At 46.3% G+C, this 22,108-nt stretch overlaps 1 protein-coding gene across 1 annotated transcript in view; it reads left to right on the plus strand.

Annotated features, from left to right (window-relative positions):
• plxna2 (plexin A2) overlaps nt 1-22,108 on the plus strand; it is a gene marked incomplete at its 5' end in the record, with an annotated part of 223,411 nt that overhangs the window by 184,334 nt on the left and 16,969 nt on the right. The window contains one exon of the mRNA XM_083768883.1: nt 3,962-4,065. Coding sequence (XP_083625009.1) covers nt 3,962-4,065 — 104 coding nt within the window. The remainder of the gene's footprint in view (nt 1-3,961; nt 4,066-22,108) is intronic.

The raw sequence follows: 22,108 nt of genomic DNA on the forward strand, positions 1-22,108 counted from the left end.
TTCAGTTTTTGGACTATACTCAGGGCTGCACATAAGTGGTGCGCAGGTGCGCATGCGCGGTAAAAATAAAAAATGCGCTGTCAATCAAGCGCCGGGAAGCGCTTCTGCGTACCAACAGCTGGGGCCGCCCAGAATGATTATTATGGCCAGAATACTAGAAAATGTTGTGGCGAGAGCATTTCCCACCGACTGCCACTCAAAGTGGCTACTGGCCCAATCACAGCGCGTCCTTACTCATAAGGGGGAGGATCCATGCTTCTTTCTGAGTGCTAGGAGCCTGGGAGGAGGCGGAGGGCGGTTGACAGGAAAACCTTACACAAATAGTTTCGTCTTCTCTTCTCCGTTTCAGATAGCAAACTACTGTAGTCCCCGGTGTAAAAGGTCATGCTTTGGATGCTTTGCACTCTTCCCATTTGCCGCTGTGCTTGTGTTTGTTTTCCGGCTGTTGGAGCAGCATGGTTGCTCGTGTGCGATGCCGTCTCAAAACCCGAATCCGAGGCAGAAACCATATTAGCGTCTCTCACAGCCTAGGCACCGGCCACCGACTTTTTACGGGTACTAAGGTTTTAGTTCCGACATAGTGGAGTGGGAAGAGTTTAAAGCATTGCGGACTGGCACTGCTGCTGCCCAACATGAACACCGTGTCTCGACATACTGTCCCTTATTATCGTAAAGTCGGGTAGTGTACACTGTTTATTTTTTTCACCGAGGAGCCATGTGTGTGTGTCTGACTGTCTGACTACGTACGTCGCCTCATCTAAAAACAAAAGGGAACTAGGGAAGCCTGATGTATGATTCGCCGTACGATGTGTCGCATGTTAAAAAAATAGCTGATCTGCAAGCTCACAACGTGTCGCAACACGTTGTGAGCTAGTAGATTGGTTATTTAAATACAAAATAATACAAAATCTAAATATTGCTTTGATGCTCATATCATATTATCCTTAAGTTGTTAACTTGTTTTTATTATAATATGCATTCCATAGGGCTGGACCACACATGGACCTAGATTTTAGCAAATTTATATATTTTTAATAATGGGATGAATCTACAACAAGAGCCATTCTAGGGCTAAATCTAGAGTTGCAATACCCTCCATTGACTCCCCACTCATCCAATAAATATTGTTTTGCTATAAGTTATTCATCCCTCTTTTATCCATCCGGCGAGACGGGTCGCCGCATTTTAGGAGCACCAAGCAACTCCTCCAGGTGCTCTTCTGAGTACTAGACCAAAAAAGTTGTGTGCAGCCCTGACTATACTTTGGAAACCATTTATTTTACCCCCCGGTGAATTAAATGAACACAGGCTTTTTACTGTGGCGGGGAGGGAGGGAGGAAGGGAGGGAGGTGGTGTTTGTGTGCCTGGCTGGGTTTTGGCTGACCCAGGTTATAGAGCTGACAGACGGGCCTGGCCGGTCTCATGCCTCTCTCTCTCTCCCACACGGTCCCGCCATGTCCGTCACCGCCTCGTCCTCGTCCCCCCCCCTCTCCTGGTCGGTGGTCACGTCCCCCTGTCCGTCCGCCCGTCCGTCCCCCCTCACATCATCCGTCATCCGTGTGATGTAAACGAACCCTCTGCCACCGCGCGGCACTCGGCAGGATGATTATCCCATTCTGACCTGAGATCAGATTCTAAAAGAAATGTCTTCCACATCCCGACAGTTTTCTGAAAAAGCCACGTTTCTGTGTCAGCCGTTCTTCGATTTTTTTCAAAAATAGCAGACCTACAAGCTCGTAGCGCGCCACTCGGTGGCGCGATACGAGCTTGTAGATCTAGATATTTGTAAATAGCTAAAGCATAGCGTAATGCTAACACCAAAAAGGGGTTCCCGCCCCGAAATGGGTTATTTTCCTTCTCTCTGTTCCATTGCCTTGGAAACAGAGCACATACAGTACACGACTGAGAGTGTGTAGAGCGTATCTTTGCGTGAGTAATACGCTATATATTCTTCTGGGTGCACCTCTCTTCTGTTTGTACGTGCTTTTCAAATTTGTTCCTGGAGGTGTGTTTATTATTATTTTCTCTTGGGTGAGGTGAGAGTGTGTGTGTGTGTGTGTGTGGTGGGGGGGGGGGTCAGAATGCACCACCAGGGGCACCATTTGGTTGCCTGGCAGAGGCACAGCGTAATAAAGTTCAGTCAACAGAGTAGAAAATCAATGATCACTCGCTTGCTTGTCCATTTCCCCATCAGCACCCTTATTATCATTTCATTACCCCGCGACAGGCCTTTTCAGCTATCACCTGCCAGCCCTCCTCCTCCAACTCTAGCACTCCCTACCCTACCCCCCCCCCCCCCCCCTCTCTCTTCTGGAAAGGATCTGATTTCTTTTTTTTTCATCCCCTCTCTCTCTCCGCTCCCGGCGTGCTGCTGACTGTACGCTAACATGCCATATCAATGACACAAGTAGCAATTAATACCGCTGCGCAAGCCTGCAAAGCATATACATTGACATTTGGCTTTTGTGTACTGTTTGATTAAGCGGCGTGTCAGTCCAAAGCCGTGTGGATGATGAGTACTATACTGAATGCGGCCGGCGAGCGGGGAACGCCGCTGGGATGTGCATGACGGCACTACGTGGTTAGGGTCTTGTTGTGTATATAAAGTATATTCATCGGTTTGTAATCGTATAGGAGCAAAGCTCTCATTACTGGCCACAGACACCAACGTGAAGTTGGATAGCTTTTCAAAGGGTGTGCTTTTCACGATTGTCACGAGGAAGGCGTCGTTCTCAAAACACACATTGTGTCTGCCCCAGCCCAGGCCCAGCCCTGCCCAAACACTCCCCTTATTAACCCTTGGACTACCAATCCCAATTTCTTTGTTTGGGTAACAAATTGGCATATTTTTAATTCATCATTTTCACATTAATAGAAAGATCTGGTGGTTTGAACAGATGTTTTTTTTTTTTTTTTTTCATTGCTAGTGTATTCTCTCGAATTGCCACCAGATGGCGGGAACGCACCATTATGCTGATTTTGGCCAAAATAGACGAATCTTCCTAAGTCACTTCCGGTTCAACGATCGACAACATCCGGTATTATTTTGACCCTAGTCACTAGCTTGGCTGGTCCGGATTGCTAAGCTAATGCTATATTTTTCATAACTAAGTCAAATTAACCTCGAATCAACCCCAAAACATCGCAAAATATCAATTTTTTTACAGCGACGCACATAGAGACGGCGCGTGTGCACGATAGCGCACGATCACGCGGATTTCGGCCGTTTTTTGGTAAATTACATCCAACATTAGTGATATTAGTGAAAAAATATTCATTTTTGCTCCGTTGAACCCTAGATAACTGACATTGCTTGACATTCCGTTAATTCCGTGAACGGGAGGTTTGTATTTTTAGAAATATTCAGTTTTTTTCCGTCAATTGTAGCCCAGGGGTTAAGTACTCCAGTGGAGCATGGCTGAGGGTCACAGACAGACTATAGTCTCTCAATGACAGACTGTTGACTCACGTTCAAATTCACGTTCAAATTCTGCGTGGAAATTTCCCCCACCTCCCCGGCCTCCCTCCCTGTAGTTCTTATAGTCCATGGGTTATGGGATTATTAATTATTTGTATTGTTTGCGATTGTGTAGATTCATTGTGTTGAATCATGTGTTGATTACTGTGTATTGTTGTTCATGGATTATTGTATCTTTGGCTCTGCTCTGGGGGGGGGGGGGGGGTCGGTGATATCAGACCTGTGTCTTGGTGCACAGATAATCTGAGATATCAAATGTGATTGATATCAGACCTGTGTCTCGGTGCACAGATCATCTGATGTCACATGAGCAGAGAGACACACCGCCATGCTAACATGCAATAGCTTTGCAATAGATGGTTTTATGGTCAGTCTGAGCTGAAGTGTCTCAATGGACTACAACTATATCTACTATAACTATGTCTTTAAATCTTGAACGTTTGCTTCAAAGTGTGTGACGGCATTATGTCTGTGTCTCCTCAGAGTGGCGCCAGGGGCGCATGGCTCGCGTGGTGCTGCAGGACGAAGACATCACCACCAAGATAGAGAACGACTGGAAGAGACTCAACACGCTGATGCACTACCAGGTAAACACACGCACGCGTAGAAGAGACTGCGCTGTGGCCTCATTGTGAGCTTGTAGATCGGCTAATTTAAGTGGAAGTCAGGCTTAAGGCTTGAGTTTGAGGCCCCCGTGAAACAATGTTTGTGTTTTGCTCCGTGCTCGCGGTTAGGTTTCTGCCTTTCGGGCCATTCTATAGACTGAAGCAAGGCTTTTGTTTTGGTACTTTCCTTCAGTATATAAAGCAAGGCTTTTGTTTTGGTTCTTTCCTTCAGTACAGTACAAGCTCCTAAATGACCCTTCATACTTTTCCGCCAAAGTTTGAGCTATAAGAAAAAGAGAGAAATAAAACCCACATCATGCCCTTCCATTTGATTTTGACTGCCGCTTTAACCTATTTAGGCCCGACGTAATTTAAAAAAAAAATAAACGTTCGCCCTGAAAGAATATATATTGCGCCGCATTTTTACGATTTAAAAAAAATTGCAGACCTACAAGCTTGTAGCGCGCCACTCGGTGGCGCGCTATGAGCTTGTAGATCTGCTATTTTTCAATAGCTAAGGTATAACATAATGCTTATAGTTAAAACACCAAAATGTTACCATTTTACCAAAAGTACCCACGGTACTTACCTCGGCAAACTTTGCCGTTGGACTTTCACACAGCCCAATTCTCCGTCTTATTTGCGTGCGAACGCGCCTGCCCGCGATCTCAGTGATTCACACATGGACCGGAGGGCAATTACACTGCCCCCCGGTGGCAGCGGAGATGAACTCTCAGCCAGCTACTTTGTTCTTTATTCCAACACGCCTCCTCAGGAGGACCCCCTGCAGAGACTATTGGCTGCTTGACTCCCCAGAAACCCTCCCAGAGCCCTCTCTCTCTGACTTCCTCTCTGCCCGTTTCTTCTCTGTGAAATCCTGTTCATTTGAAGTGGGCAAATGGAATTAACTGAGGCTTTGTACTCTGTGTGTGCGCGAGTGAGCATGTTTTGTTCTGTGTATATAGTGGTTATACAATTAGACCTTGGTGTCACCTCGGAACACTGAACTTTTCTTCAAACTTTATGCCATTCTGATTTCAGCTCGTATTGCATGATGCTGAGTGCCAAGCAGGGGAGGCATCGGGTCCCGCATTTTTACAGTCTTTGGTTTGACCCCGGCCGGGGATCGAACCCCGACCTCCCAGTTTCAGGGCGGACACTCTAACCACAAGGCCACTGTCTGGTTCAGACAGCCTTCTAGCTATTGAAAAATAGCAGATCTACAAGCTCGAGCTTGTAGGTTTTTTGAGTGGTGCAACCACTCCTACAACCAGCTTGCAATGTCCTCGTACGTGTTTGTGTGTGTGTCTGTCTCGTACTTGTTTGTGTGTCCGTGTGAGCATGAGTATGTGACTTAAAAATAGCAGTAGGGGGCGCCAGAAACAGTGAGAGGGGTAGTGACTCTAATGAGAGAGAGTGAGAGAGGTAGTGACTCTAATGAGAGAGAGAGATAGAGAGAGGGGGGGGGGGGGATTGCACCACTCAGTTCACACGTGTGTGATTTTTACGTCTAAATGGCCTATAAACTCCTTCCTTCCCTTGCCTCAATTTCCCCTCCCAGCTCGCTCCATCCTCACCGAGATATTTCTTTGCTCTGCCTTTCTCTCCCTCTGCCACTTTTCTGCATTTCCGCTCTTTACCCATATATCCATTACCCCGTCTTATACCTCTCCTTTCCCCCGCTGACGGCCTCAATGAGCCCTCTCATCCATCCCAAAGTGTTCCGTCTGCAACTGCTGCCTTCGCAGACAGACAATGCTTCAACTGCTGCCTTCGCAGACAGACAATGCTTCAACTGCTGCCTTCGCAGACAGACAATGCTTCAACTGCTGCCTTCGCAGACAGACAATGCTTCAACTGCTGCCTTCGCAGACAGACAATACTTCAACTGCTGCCTTCCTTCACAGACAGACTGCTTCAACTGCTGCCTTCGCAGACAGACAATGCTTCAACGGCTGCCTTCGCAGACAGACAATGCTTCAACTGCTGCCTTCGCAGACAGACAATGCTTCAACTGCTGCCTTCCTTCGCAGACAGACAATGCTTCAACTGCTGCCTTCGCAGACAGACAATGCCTCAACTGCTGCCTTCGCAGACAGAAAATGCTTCAACTGCTGCCTTCGCAGACAGACAATGCTTCAACTGATGCCTTCGCAGACAGAAAATGCTTCAACTGCTGCCTTTGCAGACAGACAATGCTTCAACTGCTGCCTTCGCAGACAGACAATGCTTCAACTGCTGCCTTCGCAGACAGACAATGCTTCAACGGCTGCCTTCGCAGACAGACAATGCTTCAACTGCTGCCTTCCTTCGCAGACAGACAATGCTTCAACTGCTGCCTTCGCAGACAGACAATGCTTCAACTGCTGCCTTTGCAGACAGACAATGCTTCAACTGCTGCCTTCGCAGACAGACAATGCTTCAACTGCTGCCTTCGCAGACAGACAATGCTTCAACTGCTGCCTTCCTTCGCAGACAGACAATGCTTCAACTGCTGCCTTCGCAGACAGACAATCCTTCAACTGCTGCCTTCGCAGACAGACAATGCTTCAACTGCTGCCTTCGCAGACAGACAATGCTTCAACTGCTGCCTGCCTTTGCAGACAGACAATGCTTCAACTGCTGCCTTCGCAGACAGACAATGCTTCAACTGCTGCCTTCGCAGACAGACAATGCTTCAACTGCTGCCTTCGCAGACAGACAATGCTTCAACTGCTGCCTTCGCAGACAGACAATGCTTCAACTGCTGCCTTCACAGACAGACAATGCTTCAACTGCTGCCTGCCTTCGCAGACAGACAATGCTTCAACTGCTGCCTTCGCAGACAGACAATGCTTCCGTCCTGGTCGAAGGCCCATGGGCAGTATATGTCTGTTTCCCGCCCCATTGAAGGTCTATTTTTCGGACGCTTTCATGTCACACTATACAAGGCGCTGTATAGGGGAAAAGGAATTGTGAGCACAGAGCGACACGCACACACATGTGCACCAATCGGTCGCTATAGCTTGGACCAAGGAATGATTTGCAGGATTTTGATTGGCTCACCTTATCTCATTAAAGGATCTTAACCCATTTAGGCCTGACGTCGAAATAAAAAAAAAAGTCTTCTGAAAGAATATATATTCAAAGATTTGTGCCGCATTTTCACGGCATTTTTTGGCGAGCTATGAGCTTGTAGATCTGCTATTTTTCAATAGCTAAAGTATAACATGATGCTTAGTTAAAACACCAAAAGGGGTTCCCGTTCAAAATGGGTTAAGGGTCCGATAAAGGACAATGCTTTCCACGTTCCTATTCATGTTCTTAAACTTAGAGAACAATTTCGGTATTGACAGATGTTTCTTTAGCCGTATTTTCAATTTATGACTGTATTTGTTACATTCTTTATTGTTTATTCTTGTAATTCTGCTGTACTGCTAAAAAAGAGGTTTCATACCTCAACGTGACTTCTCCGGTAAAACAGTGACGTGCACAGATAGACACTAGGGGGTGCTAGAGCACCCTTTGCCCTTTATGGCAATTTTGCTCTTAAAATTATTTTTTCTTTTTTTTTTTCTTAATTTAATTGTGACATTGATCAAATCTTGATAACAAACGCTTCTACTATATTATTTAGGCCCCCACACAATCTAAAGCTATATGTTTCTATGTCAGTGCACTGGTTCTTCGATAAATAAATAAAATAGCAGACCTACAAGCTCGTAGCGCGCCACTCGGTGGCGCGCTATGAGCTTGTAGATCTGCTATTTTTCAATAGCTTAAGCACCAAAATGTGCTGCACAAGGTGCCCTTTTTTTCCACTTGAGCACCTGCCCCTCTAAATGTCTGTGCACGCCACTGTGGTAAAACAAAGGTTGTATGCAGCATGTAGAAATGTGGGCCTATAGTGTCAATATGGATATGAAAAAATGGGGAGGTGGTGAGCATCAGCAAAGACAGAGTAGACGTGTAGACAGATCGGTGGTGGTGGGTGGGCTAGGAGAGAGATGGAGCAGCATAGCCACTTTGTGCATCATTACTGTTTCGATGAGTTGACTTGGGCGCCTGCCTGCCTTTGTACGTTTTGTGTGCGTGTGTGTGTGTGTGTGTGTGTGTGTGTGTGTGTGTGTGTGTGTGTGTGTGTGTGTGTGTGTGTGTGTGTGTGTGTGTGTGTGTGTGTGTGTGTGTGTGTGTGTGTGTGTGTGTGTGTGTGTGTGTGTGCATGTGTGCACGACTGCAAGTGTGTGTGTGTTCTGTGCTCGTGCGATGTGCGATGTGCCACCGCGCTGGCAGATGCAGGAGCACATCTGGCAAGCGGTGGCTGGCTGGCAGCGATGGCGGAGCGTAGCTCATTAAACTGCAGAGTGAGAGAGAAGAGAACACTTAAAAAGAGAAGGAGTGAAGTAAAACTATGTGTTAATTCATCCATGTGTATCTCTGAGTGTAGAAATGCAACTGCACACTCTCAGTGTTAAATGAACACTGAGGGCTCCATTTTCGTCACCGCTAAACCCCTTATCCCTAAACTTCTTCTTTGCCTTTTCTTTTTACTATTTTGCTAAACATTTTTGAATAGTTCAACTAGGCAATCTACATTGACACGTTGTGAGCTTGTATAGACAAGGCCATTTTAACTATTCAAAAATGTTTTGCAAAATAGTAGACAAAGGCATAGAAGTTTAGGGATAAGGGGTTTAGCGGAGCCCTTAAGGATTTGACTGTGAGAGAGACAGACTGTCAGCGAGAGTCCCACATGGGATATGGTGCTTCTTTACATATCCTGGGATATATGGAAATGCACACCTTCTCACACCCTGGGCTTCTGGCATGCAAATTAAAAACATAAACATGCGCTTTTTTTTTTTTTTTTTTTTTTAAGGGATAGAAAGTAGGCTGACAGGAAACGGGAGAGAGATGGGGGGATGACATGCGGTAAAGGCCATGTCGGGTCCGGGAGTCGAACCCGCGGCACACCGCGACTGGATCACCAGTCCGGTGCCCAGACCGTTACGCTACGGCCTGGGCCAAAACATGCGCTTTTAAAGTCAAATCTTTTCTCGAAAAACTCGGCAGTTGGGCCAGGGAACTGCGAGAAAATAAATCCCCCCCCCCCCCATCTCTCTCTCTCTCCAGTGTATATACTGTATATATATATATATATACTTACTTATTGCCTCATCAATATCTGTGAAAATAATCAGGATTATTTTGAGACGGATCCGATAACGATATGGCATTTTTATGGCCGATTATTTCGATACTTATACTTACGCCTATTACCCCTTCTGGGGCTTAGGCCGTCACTATGCTTTAGCCATTGAAAAATAGCAGATCTACAAGCTCATAGCGCGCCACTGAGTGGCGCGCTACGAGCTTGTAGGTCTGCTATTTTTTTTTTTATCGAAGAACGACTTTTCAGAAAACTTGTCATTTTTAGAATCTGATCTCCAAGCATCTCCATCTCCTGGGCCAACACTTCCAGCTGTCGTCCCCAAGTGTGGCCCATATTCTTAGCATCTGTGTTTTTCGTGGCCGACCTCTCTTTCTTTTCCCTTTGGGGGGGGTTCCACCTGAGGGACTTGCCTTGAGGTTGTTTGAGGCTGGTTTTCCGTGGAAGAGTATGGCCTATATCCATCTCCAACGCCTTTTTGAGGATCTCTGCCCTCTGCAGGTTTTTTTTTGGTCGGTGCGTTGCCACAGCTCTTTTTTCGCTGACGGTGTTTGGGCCAGCGGTGTCACGGTCTGCAGACCATGTCTCCCCCCGGCCGTCAGCCACTCCCACTCTCCATCCCTACCCTCAATCCTTGCCACACACCTGCTCACACTCCCTCGTCAGCCCAGCAGTGCTTCCCCATTACACACCTGTGAACACTTTGCCATTAACACTCTTAAAGCCGGACCCGCGGGGTCGCGGGTTAAGATTTGCACCCTCTAGTCGCCAAACCCGCGGCGCCGCGGGTTAAAAGGGTTATATTAGAACCCTTCAGATCAATGTCTGGGGCACCACGGTGGCTCGACTTTCGGGGGCGATTAATGCTGTAACACTGGGAAAACACGGGCGTCCCAAAATATGTTTTTTTTTTATTTTTATTTGCTATATATGACCGGTCTTGTCGCAGTTTTGTTGTGTGGGTAGACGAGTTGATCAGTTGATCAGTGAGCGAGACCGTGCGAGACCGTGAGAGATAAAAATAGTATCAGTATAGTATAGTATAGTAGCAGATTTGTTTGTGTCAGTCCAGTTTAGTGTGTGTCCGTCCGTCTATTATAGTTTATAGTGTTTTCTTGATGGGGCCAAAAAAAACAAGAAAACGCTCCATTCCCCGGCGTGTAGTACCTGTTGCTGTACCCCCAGGACAGCCTTCGCTTCGGCAAACTTCTTTGGATGCACACGTCGTTCAGCTACAGCATAGGGTGCTAATCCAGAGAAATGTTGTTGCTGGCGACATGACAGACTCTGACCCTGAGCCTGATATTCAGGCAGCCGAGGAGGAGGAGAAGAAAGTCCCTGTCCCCTTGCTTCCCAGCTCCGATGACCCAGTAGTACCTGGACGGAGCGGCACCCGAGCTCCCCGTAGGAGCGAGGAGAAGCCCGTAGTACTAGTCCCCAGCTCAGATGACCCAGTGGCTGGAGTCGCTGGACGGAGCGGCACCAGAGCTCCCCGTAGGAGCGAGGAGAAGCCCGTAGTACTAGTCCACAGCTCCGATGACCCAGTGGCTGGACTGAGCGGCGTCCGAGCTCCCGATAAGAGCCACAAGAAGCCCCTACCCCCCAGCTCCGACGAGGCGCCAGTGGCCGGACCAAGCCGTGTCCCACCCCCCCGTAGGACATCTCGGGTTTCGGTAAAAGTTTACGCTGATCCACCGGTGGAGTACAGCGATTCCCAGCCCTCGTCGTCCTCGTCCGAGGATTCTGGTACTGATTGGGGTCCAACTCGGGAAGATCAACCTCACCCTGGTGATCACTTCATTTCGGGTATGTCTACATGTATTATTTGATTAGAAATTATTTTATTTTAGCGTGGACGCTTCTGTTCTTTGGTGATGATCATGACTATAGCAGAGGGGAGGGGAGTGGAGGCGACATTGTATCGCTTTGTATTGTATGTAACATTTGTAACACTTACATGATCGGGGACATGCAACATGTGGGTATTCATTATTTTCACCTCGCTAGTATGTAGCTTTTGTATAAATAAATACATGTTCATGGCTTGTGGATCCTGGGGGCTAACACAATGGTGGCACGCTACCTTGATTTCTTTTGTTGTGCTAAGCTAAGTGTAAACAATGTTCAGTGGTTCGTCGCACTACAATCAGAACCAGATGGTGACATGCTTAGCGGTCACCCTGACCGCTAAGTATAAACAATGGGGTGGGGTGTTGATAGAGACTATACTGATAGAATGATGTTGATTATTTATTTTATTTTATATAGGAAAAGTGGGGAGTAGCGAGGAGGAAGACGGTGGCCCTGTAAACCCACTGGAACCTGTCTGTATTCCTAGGGCCCCTAAGAAAGACCCTCAAACCAGACTGACCCCCATGTTTGACGGCCACATCCTTGTGGAACTCCCTGATGTAGGCACACAAGGCAAAACCAAGCCATACAAAGATTGCAGGGTGCATCAAAGAAACAAGGAAGCGGGCCACTGTGCTAGCAAAAGCACAAGGTGGTACTGCAAGGCGTGTAATGTGCCTCTGTGTCCAGCTGACTGCTATTTTATTTATCACACTGTAGGTAACTACAAAAACTACTTTGCTAAATAGGGGGGAAAAAAAAAAATTGTCTTTTTTTTTTTACAGTGTAATCAATTATTATTCTTTTTTTCAGTGTGATCAATTTGGAGAAAGGAAACATGTATTTTACAGTATCATCAATTTGGAAAGAACATTTCATTTTCTTTGTACAGTGCAATCAATTTGGGAAAACATTGTAATTTTTTTCTTTTTTTCAAAAAGGCGTCCAAAGGCGCCATTGACAACGAGGGCGGCACGGGAAAGGCGTCAGTTGGCACTGATACATAATGTAAAAAGTCAATTTGATTGATTGATCTGATGTGGTGGAAATAAAAAGGGACTGGCATTCACAGTTCACATCATAATTATGCCTTCTGTCTATTCTGCACACTTCCCAGGTTTTTGGTTGGGACGAAGCGTTATAAAACGGCGTATAACTCCAAAATGGAAGAGGATAGAAACTAACTTTTTTTGGGAGAGTATAGACTACATTCAAACCTATCTTTGGATATATAATATGTTCACATGGTCCGGACAGTACATTTTCTACGGGTGCATGTTTCTTGAAACTAGGTTTTAGTCAAACAGATTTTTGAGAAACATGGATCCATAGAGAATGTACTGGTCTGACCATGTGAACATAATATATATCAAAAGATACCCTGGAATGTCTGTCTGAATCACACACAAAAAGTGAGTTTCTATCATGTTGCATTTTTGAGTTATGGACCATTGAAGATGGATCGGTGTCACAGTGTCACTACATACAGCCATTTGTTGAAAAACCATGCTATAATCTGAGGTTCATATTTCTATAATGGAAAATGTGAGAAACTTTTTTTTTTTTTTTAATTATAGTCTACACCATAAGGTTTAATTTGAGATAAGTCATGGATATGTAGTCCTAGTAGAAAGTACTTTGAAAGTACTTTGAAAGTACGTTTCACAAACAGGCTCATAACTCTGAAACTTTTCCATGGTGCTGTTTTGGGTGAAAACGGGCTGTATTCAGCTGCTTACAGCTTCATACCGGTACATTTTATCAACTCAGTTTATTTTTCTCATGATAGCAGACATGTTAATGCTTCTTTTAAGATATTGTGTGTCCACAAAGACAAAACAGAGAATATTCTATAATTCTTTAAATAGTCTCCATATTCTATAGAAAACCCTTTTGGCAGAGGCTACCACATGGCTCAAATCTGGCCTTGGCTCTCAAAGTGTTAACCTCCTCCCTATAATAACTGGACTCCTTGCTTACACTTTGTTTTCTGTGCTTTGCATCGTGTTTGTAAAGTTTTTTTTGCAGTTTTGGCCTTTTTTGGCATTTGCGCATTTTTCCTGAGCTTGAAGCTATGTTCTTTGTTTGTCAACTGACCTCATGCTTGAATAAGTTTATATTTGAACATACTAGTCTTGAGACTCTGCATTTGGGTTCAGACTTCCTGGTATCCTGACACGCGGATCTGGGGGAGGATTCGTCGCAGACAGGTGTCGATGAACGACCGGATGTTGTTCTGCGGTGTTCAACTGTTGTCCTCCATGTCTCTGCACCGTATAGAGAGTATAGGACTGACTTTAAAGGTCCAGATTTTTGTCGTGATGGGCCAGCCAGGTATTTTGCACTCCAGATGTTTTTCAATCGGAGGTCTAAGCTATATACCCTGGCCTTGCCAATCCTGCCTTTCAGGTCGGCATCTGTTCCTCCCTGCCTGTTGACGATGCTGCCAAGGTGGGTGAACTCGTCAACCTCCCCCCTGGCGCTTCGCCTTTTCCAGCACGACGGGTACAGACTATAGCGCTGGCAGAGTTCTCTCTCAAGACTTTATAGCTTTTCCCCTCCGTGTGTGTTCAACCCATTCTGTGCGGGAACCCCTTTTGGTGTCAGCATTACGTTGTGCTTTTCGCTGTTGAAAAATAGCAGATCTACAAGTAGGTCTGTAGGTCTGCTATTTTTTTTTTAAATCGACTGACACAGAAACGTAGCTTTTTCAGAAAACTGTCAGGATGTAGAAGACATTTTTAGAATCTGATCTCGGGTCAGAATGGGTTAAGTCCGAGGCGAGCGGATTTCGATACGCTACCGGTTATATCGTGCATCATTTTATATATATATATATAATCTTTCTCTCTCTCTCTCTCTCTCTCTCTCTCTCTCTCTCTCTCTCTCTCTCTACACTCACACACACACACACGCACCGGTGCAACTCAGAGAAGTGCCGATAAATGATTTATGAGATAGGCGAGTTGCCTGGCTGATACTGATCTCTCTTTGTTGATTAGTCTCTCCCCTTGTCAAAGGGAGCTTTTCATCACACACTCTCACTCCCTCTCTCTCTCTCTCTCTCTCTCCCCCTCTCCCTCTCTCCCCCTCTCCCTCTCTCTCTCTCTGTCTCTCTCTCTCTCTCTCTCCCCCTCTCCCTCTCTCCCCCTCTCTCTCTCTCTCTCTCTCTGTCTCTCTCTCCCCCTCTCTCTCTCCCTCCCCTCTCTCTCTCTCCTCTCTCTCTCTCTCTCTCTCCCTCTCTCCCCCTCTCCCTCTCTCTCTCTCTCTCTCTCTCTCTCTCTCTCCTTCCTCCTCTCCCTCTCATCCTTGTCATTCTCAGAGGTGAGAGTGTTAACCTTCCTGCCGCTGTGTAACATTAGCGGTGGTCCCAGCAGGGGTTCAGGCCAGACTGGGCTCTTAACTCACGACACCACACCCCTGCCCCCGGTGCTCACACACACACGCACACACACGGGCACTCACACACATGCACGCACACAGCCACACACACACACACGCTGAAATTAGACATTCCAGTGACACCGCGGGGATGGGTGTGCGATTAACAATTCTAATAAACCCGAACATTATAATAAACCCGAGCTTGTCAAGACAGCTCGGGTTATTTATAACGATGATTCTCAAATGTGCCTCAGCGGACGGCACGATATTCTACCGGGGCGCACACACACACACACACACACACACAGTGCAGACTGCAGAGTAATTAGATTGATGAGGTTTGACAAAGTGCTGATTTATTACAGGTGGAGGACTGTGCATGCGTGGCTCTGCCAGCCACAGCGTCGCTGATATTTGTTTTGTCACACTTTTTCCTCGTCGGGACACATTGGGGCAGTGTCCGTATCGTCAGGAGTGTATAATTCTTTAATGCGTGCACGTCTTGACAGTAAAGGGCAGAAACAAGCGCTCCCGACCCACGCCACCCCCCACCCCACCCCCAACACAACACCCCCCGCCTCATGTTCACAGAGACTTGCTTCGATGGCGTATAATAAAGTTAGTTGGTATAAACTCGTGTCCCCTCCCCTGCTGTTCGCTCTGACCTCTAGCATGTCCTCCTTCGCTGCAGCTGAGGGAGGACAGACACAGCGATGACCTCACCCACATACGGAAGAGCCTGCCAGCCAGATTGTGTTACCCACCCAGTCTAAGCCATTCTGGTCGGGAAAAACCCCTCTTTTGGTGTTAGCGTTACGCTATGCTTTAGCTATTGAAAAATAGCAGACCTACAAGCTCGTAGCACACCACCGAGTGGCGCGCTACGAGCTCGTAGGTCTGCTGTTTTAGAAAAATCGAAGAACGACTGACATTAGAAACGTGGCTTTTTCAGAAAACTGTCAGGATGTAGAAGACATTTTTTTTATAGAATCTGATCTCAGGTCAGAATGGGCTAAGGAGGCGGCGCAGGGGGCATTTTGGGCTATTTTCAGACAGCCCCAGACAAAACAGATACTGCCACAGAGGTATCCATTCATTAACCCATTCTGACCTGAGATCAGATTCTATAAAAAATGTTTGAAAATGACAGTTTTCTGAAAACGCTATATACGTTTCCATGTCAGTCGTTCTTCTTCGATTTTTCAAGAATAGCAGACCTACAAGCTCGTAGCGCGCCACTCGGTGGCGCGCTATGAGCTTGTAGATCTGCTATTTTTCAATAGCTAAAGCACGACGTGATGCTAACGCCAAAAGGGGTTCTCGCCAAAAATGGCTTAATCTAACGCTGTGTTTGGCGGGGGCGCTCCGGTTGCCTGTTGTAAACCTGAACTATAACATCGCCTGCAGGCTGCGGCATTTTGGGTTTTTTGTGAGAGGGGAGGGAGGCACGGACCTGACGTGAATGGTCATTTCTTTGATCATATCGTGTTGAAAAAGAGGGGGAGATGGAGCAATCACATGCTGCTGGCTAAAAGGACCTATAATGACCGATGTGTTGACATTACAGCGTGCTGAGTTATATCGCCCTGGGGGGCAATAACAGCTGTGCTCACACCCTGTCCTCCTCGTACACTGAAATCCCGAGTATCAATTGAACTCTTATATTGTACAAAATGGAACCAAACCAGTTTTGTTCCCATTGTGTACACACTCTTAGTTAGAGTTAGAAATGAATAAGTTGACACTCTTTCTTGACTTACGATATGCTGGCATGCCAAAAACCCTTCAAACCAGTCATCTATAGTTGATGTGTGAATTCCTTAACAGATTTGGAAAGTTGTTGACACAGTATGTTTGTGACACAGAAATAAATCGTGGTAAATAATAGAAAAATTCAATCTATTACAAAATACTTCTTCTTACACTCACACAAATTCCAACATATCTGGCTTTGAAGGTTTCTGATAAAATCCTATCAATGCATTTTTAACACACACAATGTTCCAGAATAAAATAATATAAAATGCAGAAATATATTTCAGGACAGAGCTGGGAATGCATACAACTAAGTTATATTAACCCATGAAAGCATGTGTGCCGTTTTAAGATTTTAACGTTGGATATTCAAAAGTGTAGCACATCTACAAGCTCACAGTGCAGCACTTTGTGTCACACTGCAAGCTTGTACATCTGCAATTTTTGTAAAAAAACAAACATTTTTGGAAGTCTTTTTGAGTCATCTATCTCTCTATATAAATGCACCAAGGGAGTGCAGTGCCCAGCCTTGAGTCGGTCAGACTCAAGGCTGGACACGGTTGTCCAGACACGCCACAAAAGGCCTCTCTGCCCGGGCTCTGGACAGGGCCCCCTGCCCAGGCTCCATATATGGAGCTGGCCTTTTCTGACGTCATAATGACGTTCTGACATCTGCACATAGACTCCATATTTGGCCATGGCTGACAAAGAAGTCCATATGTGGGCATAAAAGGGACCCAGACATAATAACTGTCTGGCCTCTGCGCATAGGCTCTGGACAGGGCCCAAATTAGCCAATTATTGATCACACCTGTTTTCCGACATCACAGTGATGTTCTTCTGACGTCTGCGTAGACTCCATGTTTTGAGCACGCCTGACAAAGAACTGGAATCGTTCCAAGTAAGCATTGCTCTAGTTTTGAATAAGTTTCAAACAGGTCTTCTCTTCTGGGGTGTTTGACACTTGTTGACAAAACATTTTCAGACGGTGTGTCCACGGCCAGATCCATATCATTTTGGGAGTCTACTGTTTTTAGAAGGCATTAGTAGAATGGGCCCCTTTTGGTGTTTTAAAGCATAATGTTATGCTTTAGCTATTGAAAAATAGCAGATCTACAAGCTCATAGCTTGTAGGTCTGCTATTTTTGAAAAGTCGTGAAAATGGCGCGGGAAATCTTTCAATATATATTTCAGAGCGAACATTTTTAACTAAAATATTGGCTTCTGGGGGGGTCCCTGGAACTACATATTTTGAGATGGGGGGGTCCGTGGTCCAATAGAGATAATTCTGGGGGTCCTTGACATGAAAAAGGTCGAGCACCGCTGACATATAGAAACATGGGTTTTTCAGAAAAATGTTAGGATTTAGAAGCCAGTTCTTTTTTTATCGACCTCAGTCCAAAATGGGACCAGGGGCCGGGCAGGTGTAAGTGTGATCTGGAGGCATGTGGTCCTGGAGGGGCATGGAGGGGACAGTGTGAGGGGCTGGAGGTTCTGTCTGGTCTGGTCCAGTCTGATGGAAGGTCTTATCATGGGACCGGGGCCATACAGCCTCCCCCCTTATCTCACCTAGCCGCGTTATCAGCCTCCGCGCGCTGGATTATCCCTGAAGGGCCAATCCACACACGCCTTCAATCATTTACTCTATATCACAAGCACCCATCTTTGCTATAGCCTCCCTGTCAGCCACATAATGTGAAGAGAGAGAGAGGGAGATACAGTAGAGAGAGAGACACTAAGAGAGAGGGAGAGATAGATGGAGGGGGGGAGAGGGAGAGAGGTTATTTCATGCTCTGCGGTGAAAGTCTGTCACAGGAATAATTGCAGAATCCCTGACTGATCTGAGACATTCTTTTGGAAATGGGCGGGTGTGTGTGTGTGTGTGTGTGTGTGTGTGTGTGTGTGTGTGTGTGTGTGTGTGTGTGTGTGTGTGTGCGTGTGTGCGTGTGTGCGTGTGCGTGCGTGGGAGAGTTGGTAGAAGTGCCTGTGAGGGTTGGTGGAAAGAGAGAGATGAGGTGGTTAGCCTGGAAACCAGATGAATCTGCCAGTGCAAAGAAAAAACAAGCCCAAATTGATTAAATCAATTAATTACCAGCTGCATTATTGTCATCTGTGGGTCTGCTGCTGACGTCATGCCACTTTTTAGCTGCGCTCCACTGTTATGCTCATATTAGTGACCCTAAAGAATTCTGAGGCAACATGGCTGGAGACGAGGCAGCCAATCAGAACTGCTCGACTATAGCCATGCCGTGCAGACGATGGGATGTTATGGGTTGTTGCTAGTGGTGGCAAACTGTCGTGACAGAAATAAGCTAAGCAGCCTCCGAAAACCAAACCAGGCAAGCAACTGTGAATGAATCCACGTTAGGCTGGAAATATGCAGGCTTGGCAACCAGTAGCAGAAAATGATCCGGTGTGTACAGTTTTTCAGAAAACTGTCAGGATGTAGAAGGCATTTTTTTGAATCGGGGTCAAAATGGGTTAAGGTAGAGAGGAGTTGTCGACTGGCAGGTGGTACAGGTGGTACAAGTGTTCTATATACCTACCCCCATTTCTCTCTTGGCAGGCTACAGAATCTTGCATCTGCAATGAAGACATCTTTTCACTCCCTCCAGCCCCCTACCATCACCATCACGATTATGTCAAGGACCGTGTGGCAGATCCCCGCCCAACAACAGCTAACGGTGCAACCGAGAGTATAGTTGGGGTGGGTGGTGTTGAGGTGAATGGCGTTGGCCGGTGAGAGGCGGCTAAACATCACATGAGCACGAGTGAGGAGCTCTGTGACCCACGCAGCATGGCCACATTAGAGTATATATATTTATAGAGAAGGCACCCAGAGGAAATCTTGAGGCGAAATGGACATAGTGGCCGAATGAAGGTATTGCAGCCTGTCCCCAAACACATGAACGCGCTGTCCGTTGACTATCATTGTGCACGTTCACGACGGACGACGCTCGTGCGCGTTCAACGGCAGCGCGTTCATGTGTTTGGGGCCACTCACCATTGCAATCCATCCCAGAATGCACTCTGTTCCTACCAGGAAGGAGGAGTGAAATCGCCTCATGCGCTTTTGAGCAACTTAATGCAAGTGGATGGAAGGAGAACTCGGGTGTCTTCTCTATAGATATAAATACTCTATGATGGCCACCAGCAGAGCAGACACCCCCAGACTAACAGCCAGGGAGGGGAGAGAGTCTATTTTGCTCCTATAGGGTCTGCCAAAATCTCCCGGAGGGGGCGTTAACATAAGTGTCACGTGGTAGCGGCCGCCATGTTGGCAGGCATTTCTGCTTTGTTTACAGTCAGCGACCATCCGTGTGCGTTCTAATTTTTAAACACCAGAGGTAGTTCATCGAGCTCGTTCCTGGCGACAACACAGTGAGCCAACACCAGGATGGAAAGAAAAAACGTTGGCCTCGACATACCTTGCTTACAAGGACAAGCTTAACTTTGAGGAAAAGGAGCGTTACCTCAACAAAATCAAGGATATTGGAGGTCTCGACACCTATGAACACACTGACTGAACAGAGGATTCGATCTTCTACCACCACTAATGCGACTACATTTAATGCTTGTCCTTGTAAGGTATGTCGAGGCCGACGTTTTTTCTTTCCATCCTGGTGTTGGCTCACTGTGTTGTCGCCAGGAACGAGCTTGTTGAACTCCCTCTGGTGTTTAAAAATTAGAACGCACACGGATGGTCGCTGACTGTAAACAAAGCAGAAATGCCTGCCAACATGGCGGCCGCTACCACGTGACACATATGTTAACGCCCCCTCCGGGAGATTTTGGCAGACCCTATATAGATCAAATAAAACAGAAGAATTTCAGTAGAAGTTCAGTAGAAGTTATTTTTTTCTTTGGCTCAGTACTTGGCCTGTTCACTGCACTGGCTCGTGGGGTCTTTGTTCATGGGGTTCTTCTGATGCAGAAGAAGAAGTCCTTCCTCTGGGAGTGTTTGCTGTACTGTAAATGCCAGCCAACTATAAGCTCTGTGTTGTTGTTTTTTCGGCTTAAGAAAAGGGCAATGGAAAGTTTTCTTGGCCTGTGGTGTCTTTTTGAGTTTTTCTGCAAAACATGATTTTTTTTTTGCGTGAAGTGTGGCTAATCAAAGCGTAAATGGCGAGAATGTCATTTGCGATTGTGCAGTGGAAGTGGTTGTGCTTTCGTGTAGCAGCCACATGAAAGGGAATTTAACCCATTCTGACCTGAGATCAGATTCTAAAAAAGTCTTCGATTTTTCAAAAACAGCAGACCTACAAAGCTCGTAGCGCGCCACTCGGTGGCGCACTACGAGCTTTGTAGGTCTGCTGTTTTTCAATAGCTAAAGCGTAACATAATGCTAACACCATAAGGGGTTCCCGTCCCAAAATGGATTAAACTCCTCCGCTTAGCTGGGAATGGGTTTACACTCTACAGCCATATAGCCGGCGATGATGGAGGTCCATTTACACAGATGAAAACGTTGCTATAATAATGGCTGCTATACTCCCCCCTCTAGGAGGAATCATATATAGGTATATAGCCGATGAGTGGGGGGACATTTATGGAGCCAACAGCTCTATATGGTCCATACTAAATGGACTGTATACAGTCACCATTGAGCCACATGAGATGGAAGCATCCGTGCATCATCTGCGTCATCATCTTTCATACATCAATCTCCTCTCCTCATTTGCCTTCTCTCTGCCAGTCTGAATTTCCCTTTGAAGGAGTGAAAAGTATACACGACAGGACAGTGAGAGAGTGTTCCTGTCTGATGTTGTTCATCTCTCTCTGTCTCTCTATTTGTCTCTCTCTCTCTCTCTCTCTCTCTCTCTCTCTCTAATCCTATTCCTTGTCTCTTTGGGCCAACTCGTTATGAAAGCTGCATGCTTTTATTGTGGACGCCGGCAAAAGTTTCTGAACGTTCTCACAGCCTGCTGATGTCTCTGAAATAGCTGATCTACAAGCTCACAACGCGTCGCCGAACGCACGTTGTGCGACGTTGTAAATCAGGCTTCACTGTCACTGTGGGAGGGAGGTGTCTTTTGTAGGCCGACCATCGTGTACTGTATGGACACATGATCTCCTCGACGCAAAGAAAGCTATTGTTCGTGGCACATTATGTTTAATCAAACAACAAGTTTACCTCCTTTAGTGTTTGGGTCTGGAGTCGGGACATGTTCTGTGTCTGCGTGCATGCAGTATAGACGCGTGCTGCAACTTGGAGAAAACTAATCGTACAATACCACAAGAATCGTGTATTTAGAATGTACTGTCGGTTCTAGTTAGTTGCTGCGAGAGTGAGGTCTATAGCCAACACCAACTCGGGATTCCTGGATCGCTTTGCCCTCCACAGTTTCCCATGCGACATCAGGTTCTTGAGCTCTGCAGTGTTGTTACAGCCAAGCTGTCGCGCCGCAGCACGTCTACATTAGGCTTTTTCCTGTTTGTACTGTGAGGGTCCATGTCTCGGACCCCACATACAGCACTCATCCCTTGCAAGTGCTCTCCGAACCTTCAGATCCTGTTCAGTTATATACAACCATATATATATATAGGAAGGTTTAGCTCGGGATAAACCTTTGAAACAGCTGATGGCGGTATTTCAATGTTTTGCATTTTTTACATTATAGAATTTGGTTTTGAAAAGCGGTGTCACAGAGGACTGTTAACCCATTTTGGGGCCGGTAACCCGTTTTGGTGTCGGCATTACGTTGTGCTTTAGCTATTGAAAAATAGCAGATCTACAAGCTCGTAGCGCGCCACCGAGTGGCGCGCTACGAGCTTGTAGGTCTGCTATTTTTTCGAAGAACGACTGACGTGGAAGACATTTTTTTAATCTGATCTCAGGTCAGAATGGAAAACTGTCATGGATGTAGAAAGACATTTCTAGAATCT

Source organism: Protomyctophum parallelum, assembly GCF_964188405.1.
Source record: "Protomyctophum parallelum genome assembly, chromosome: 7".
NCBI classification, from domain to species: domain Eukaryota; kingdom Metazoa; phylum Chordata; class Actinopteri; order Myctophiformes; family Myctophidae; genus Protomyctophum; species Protomyctophum parallelum.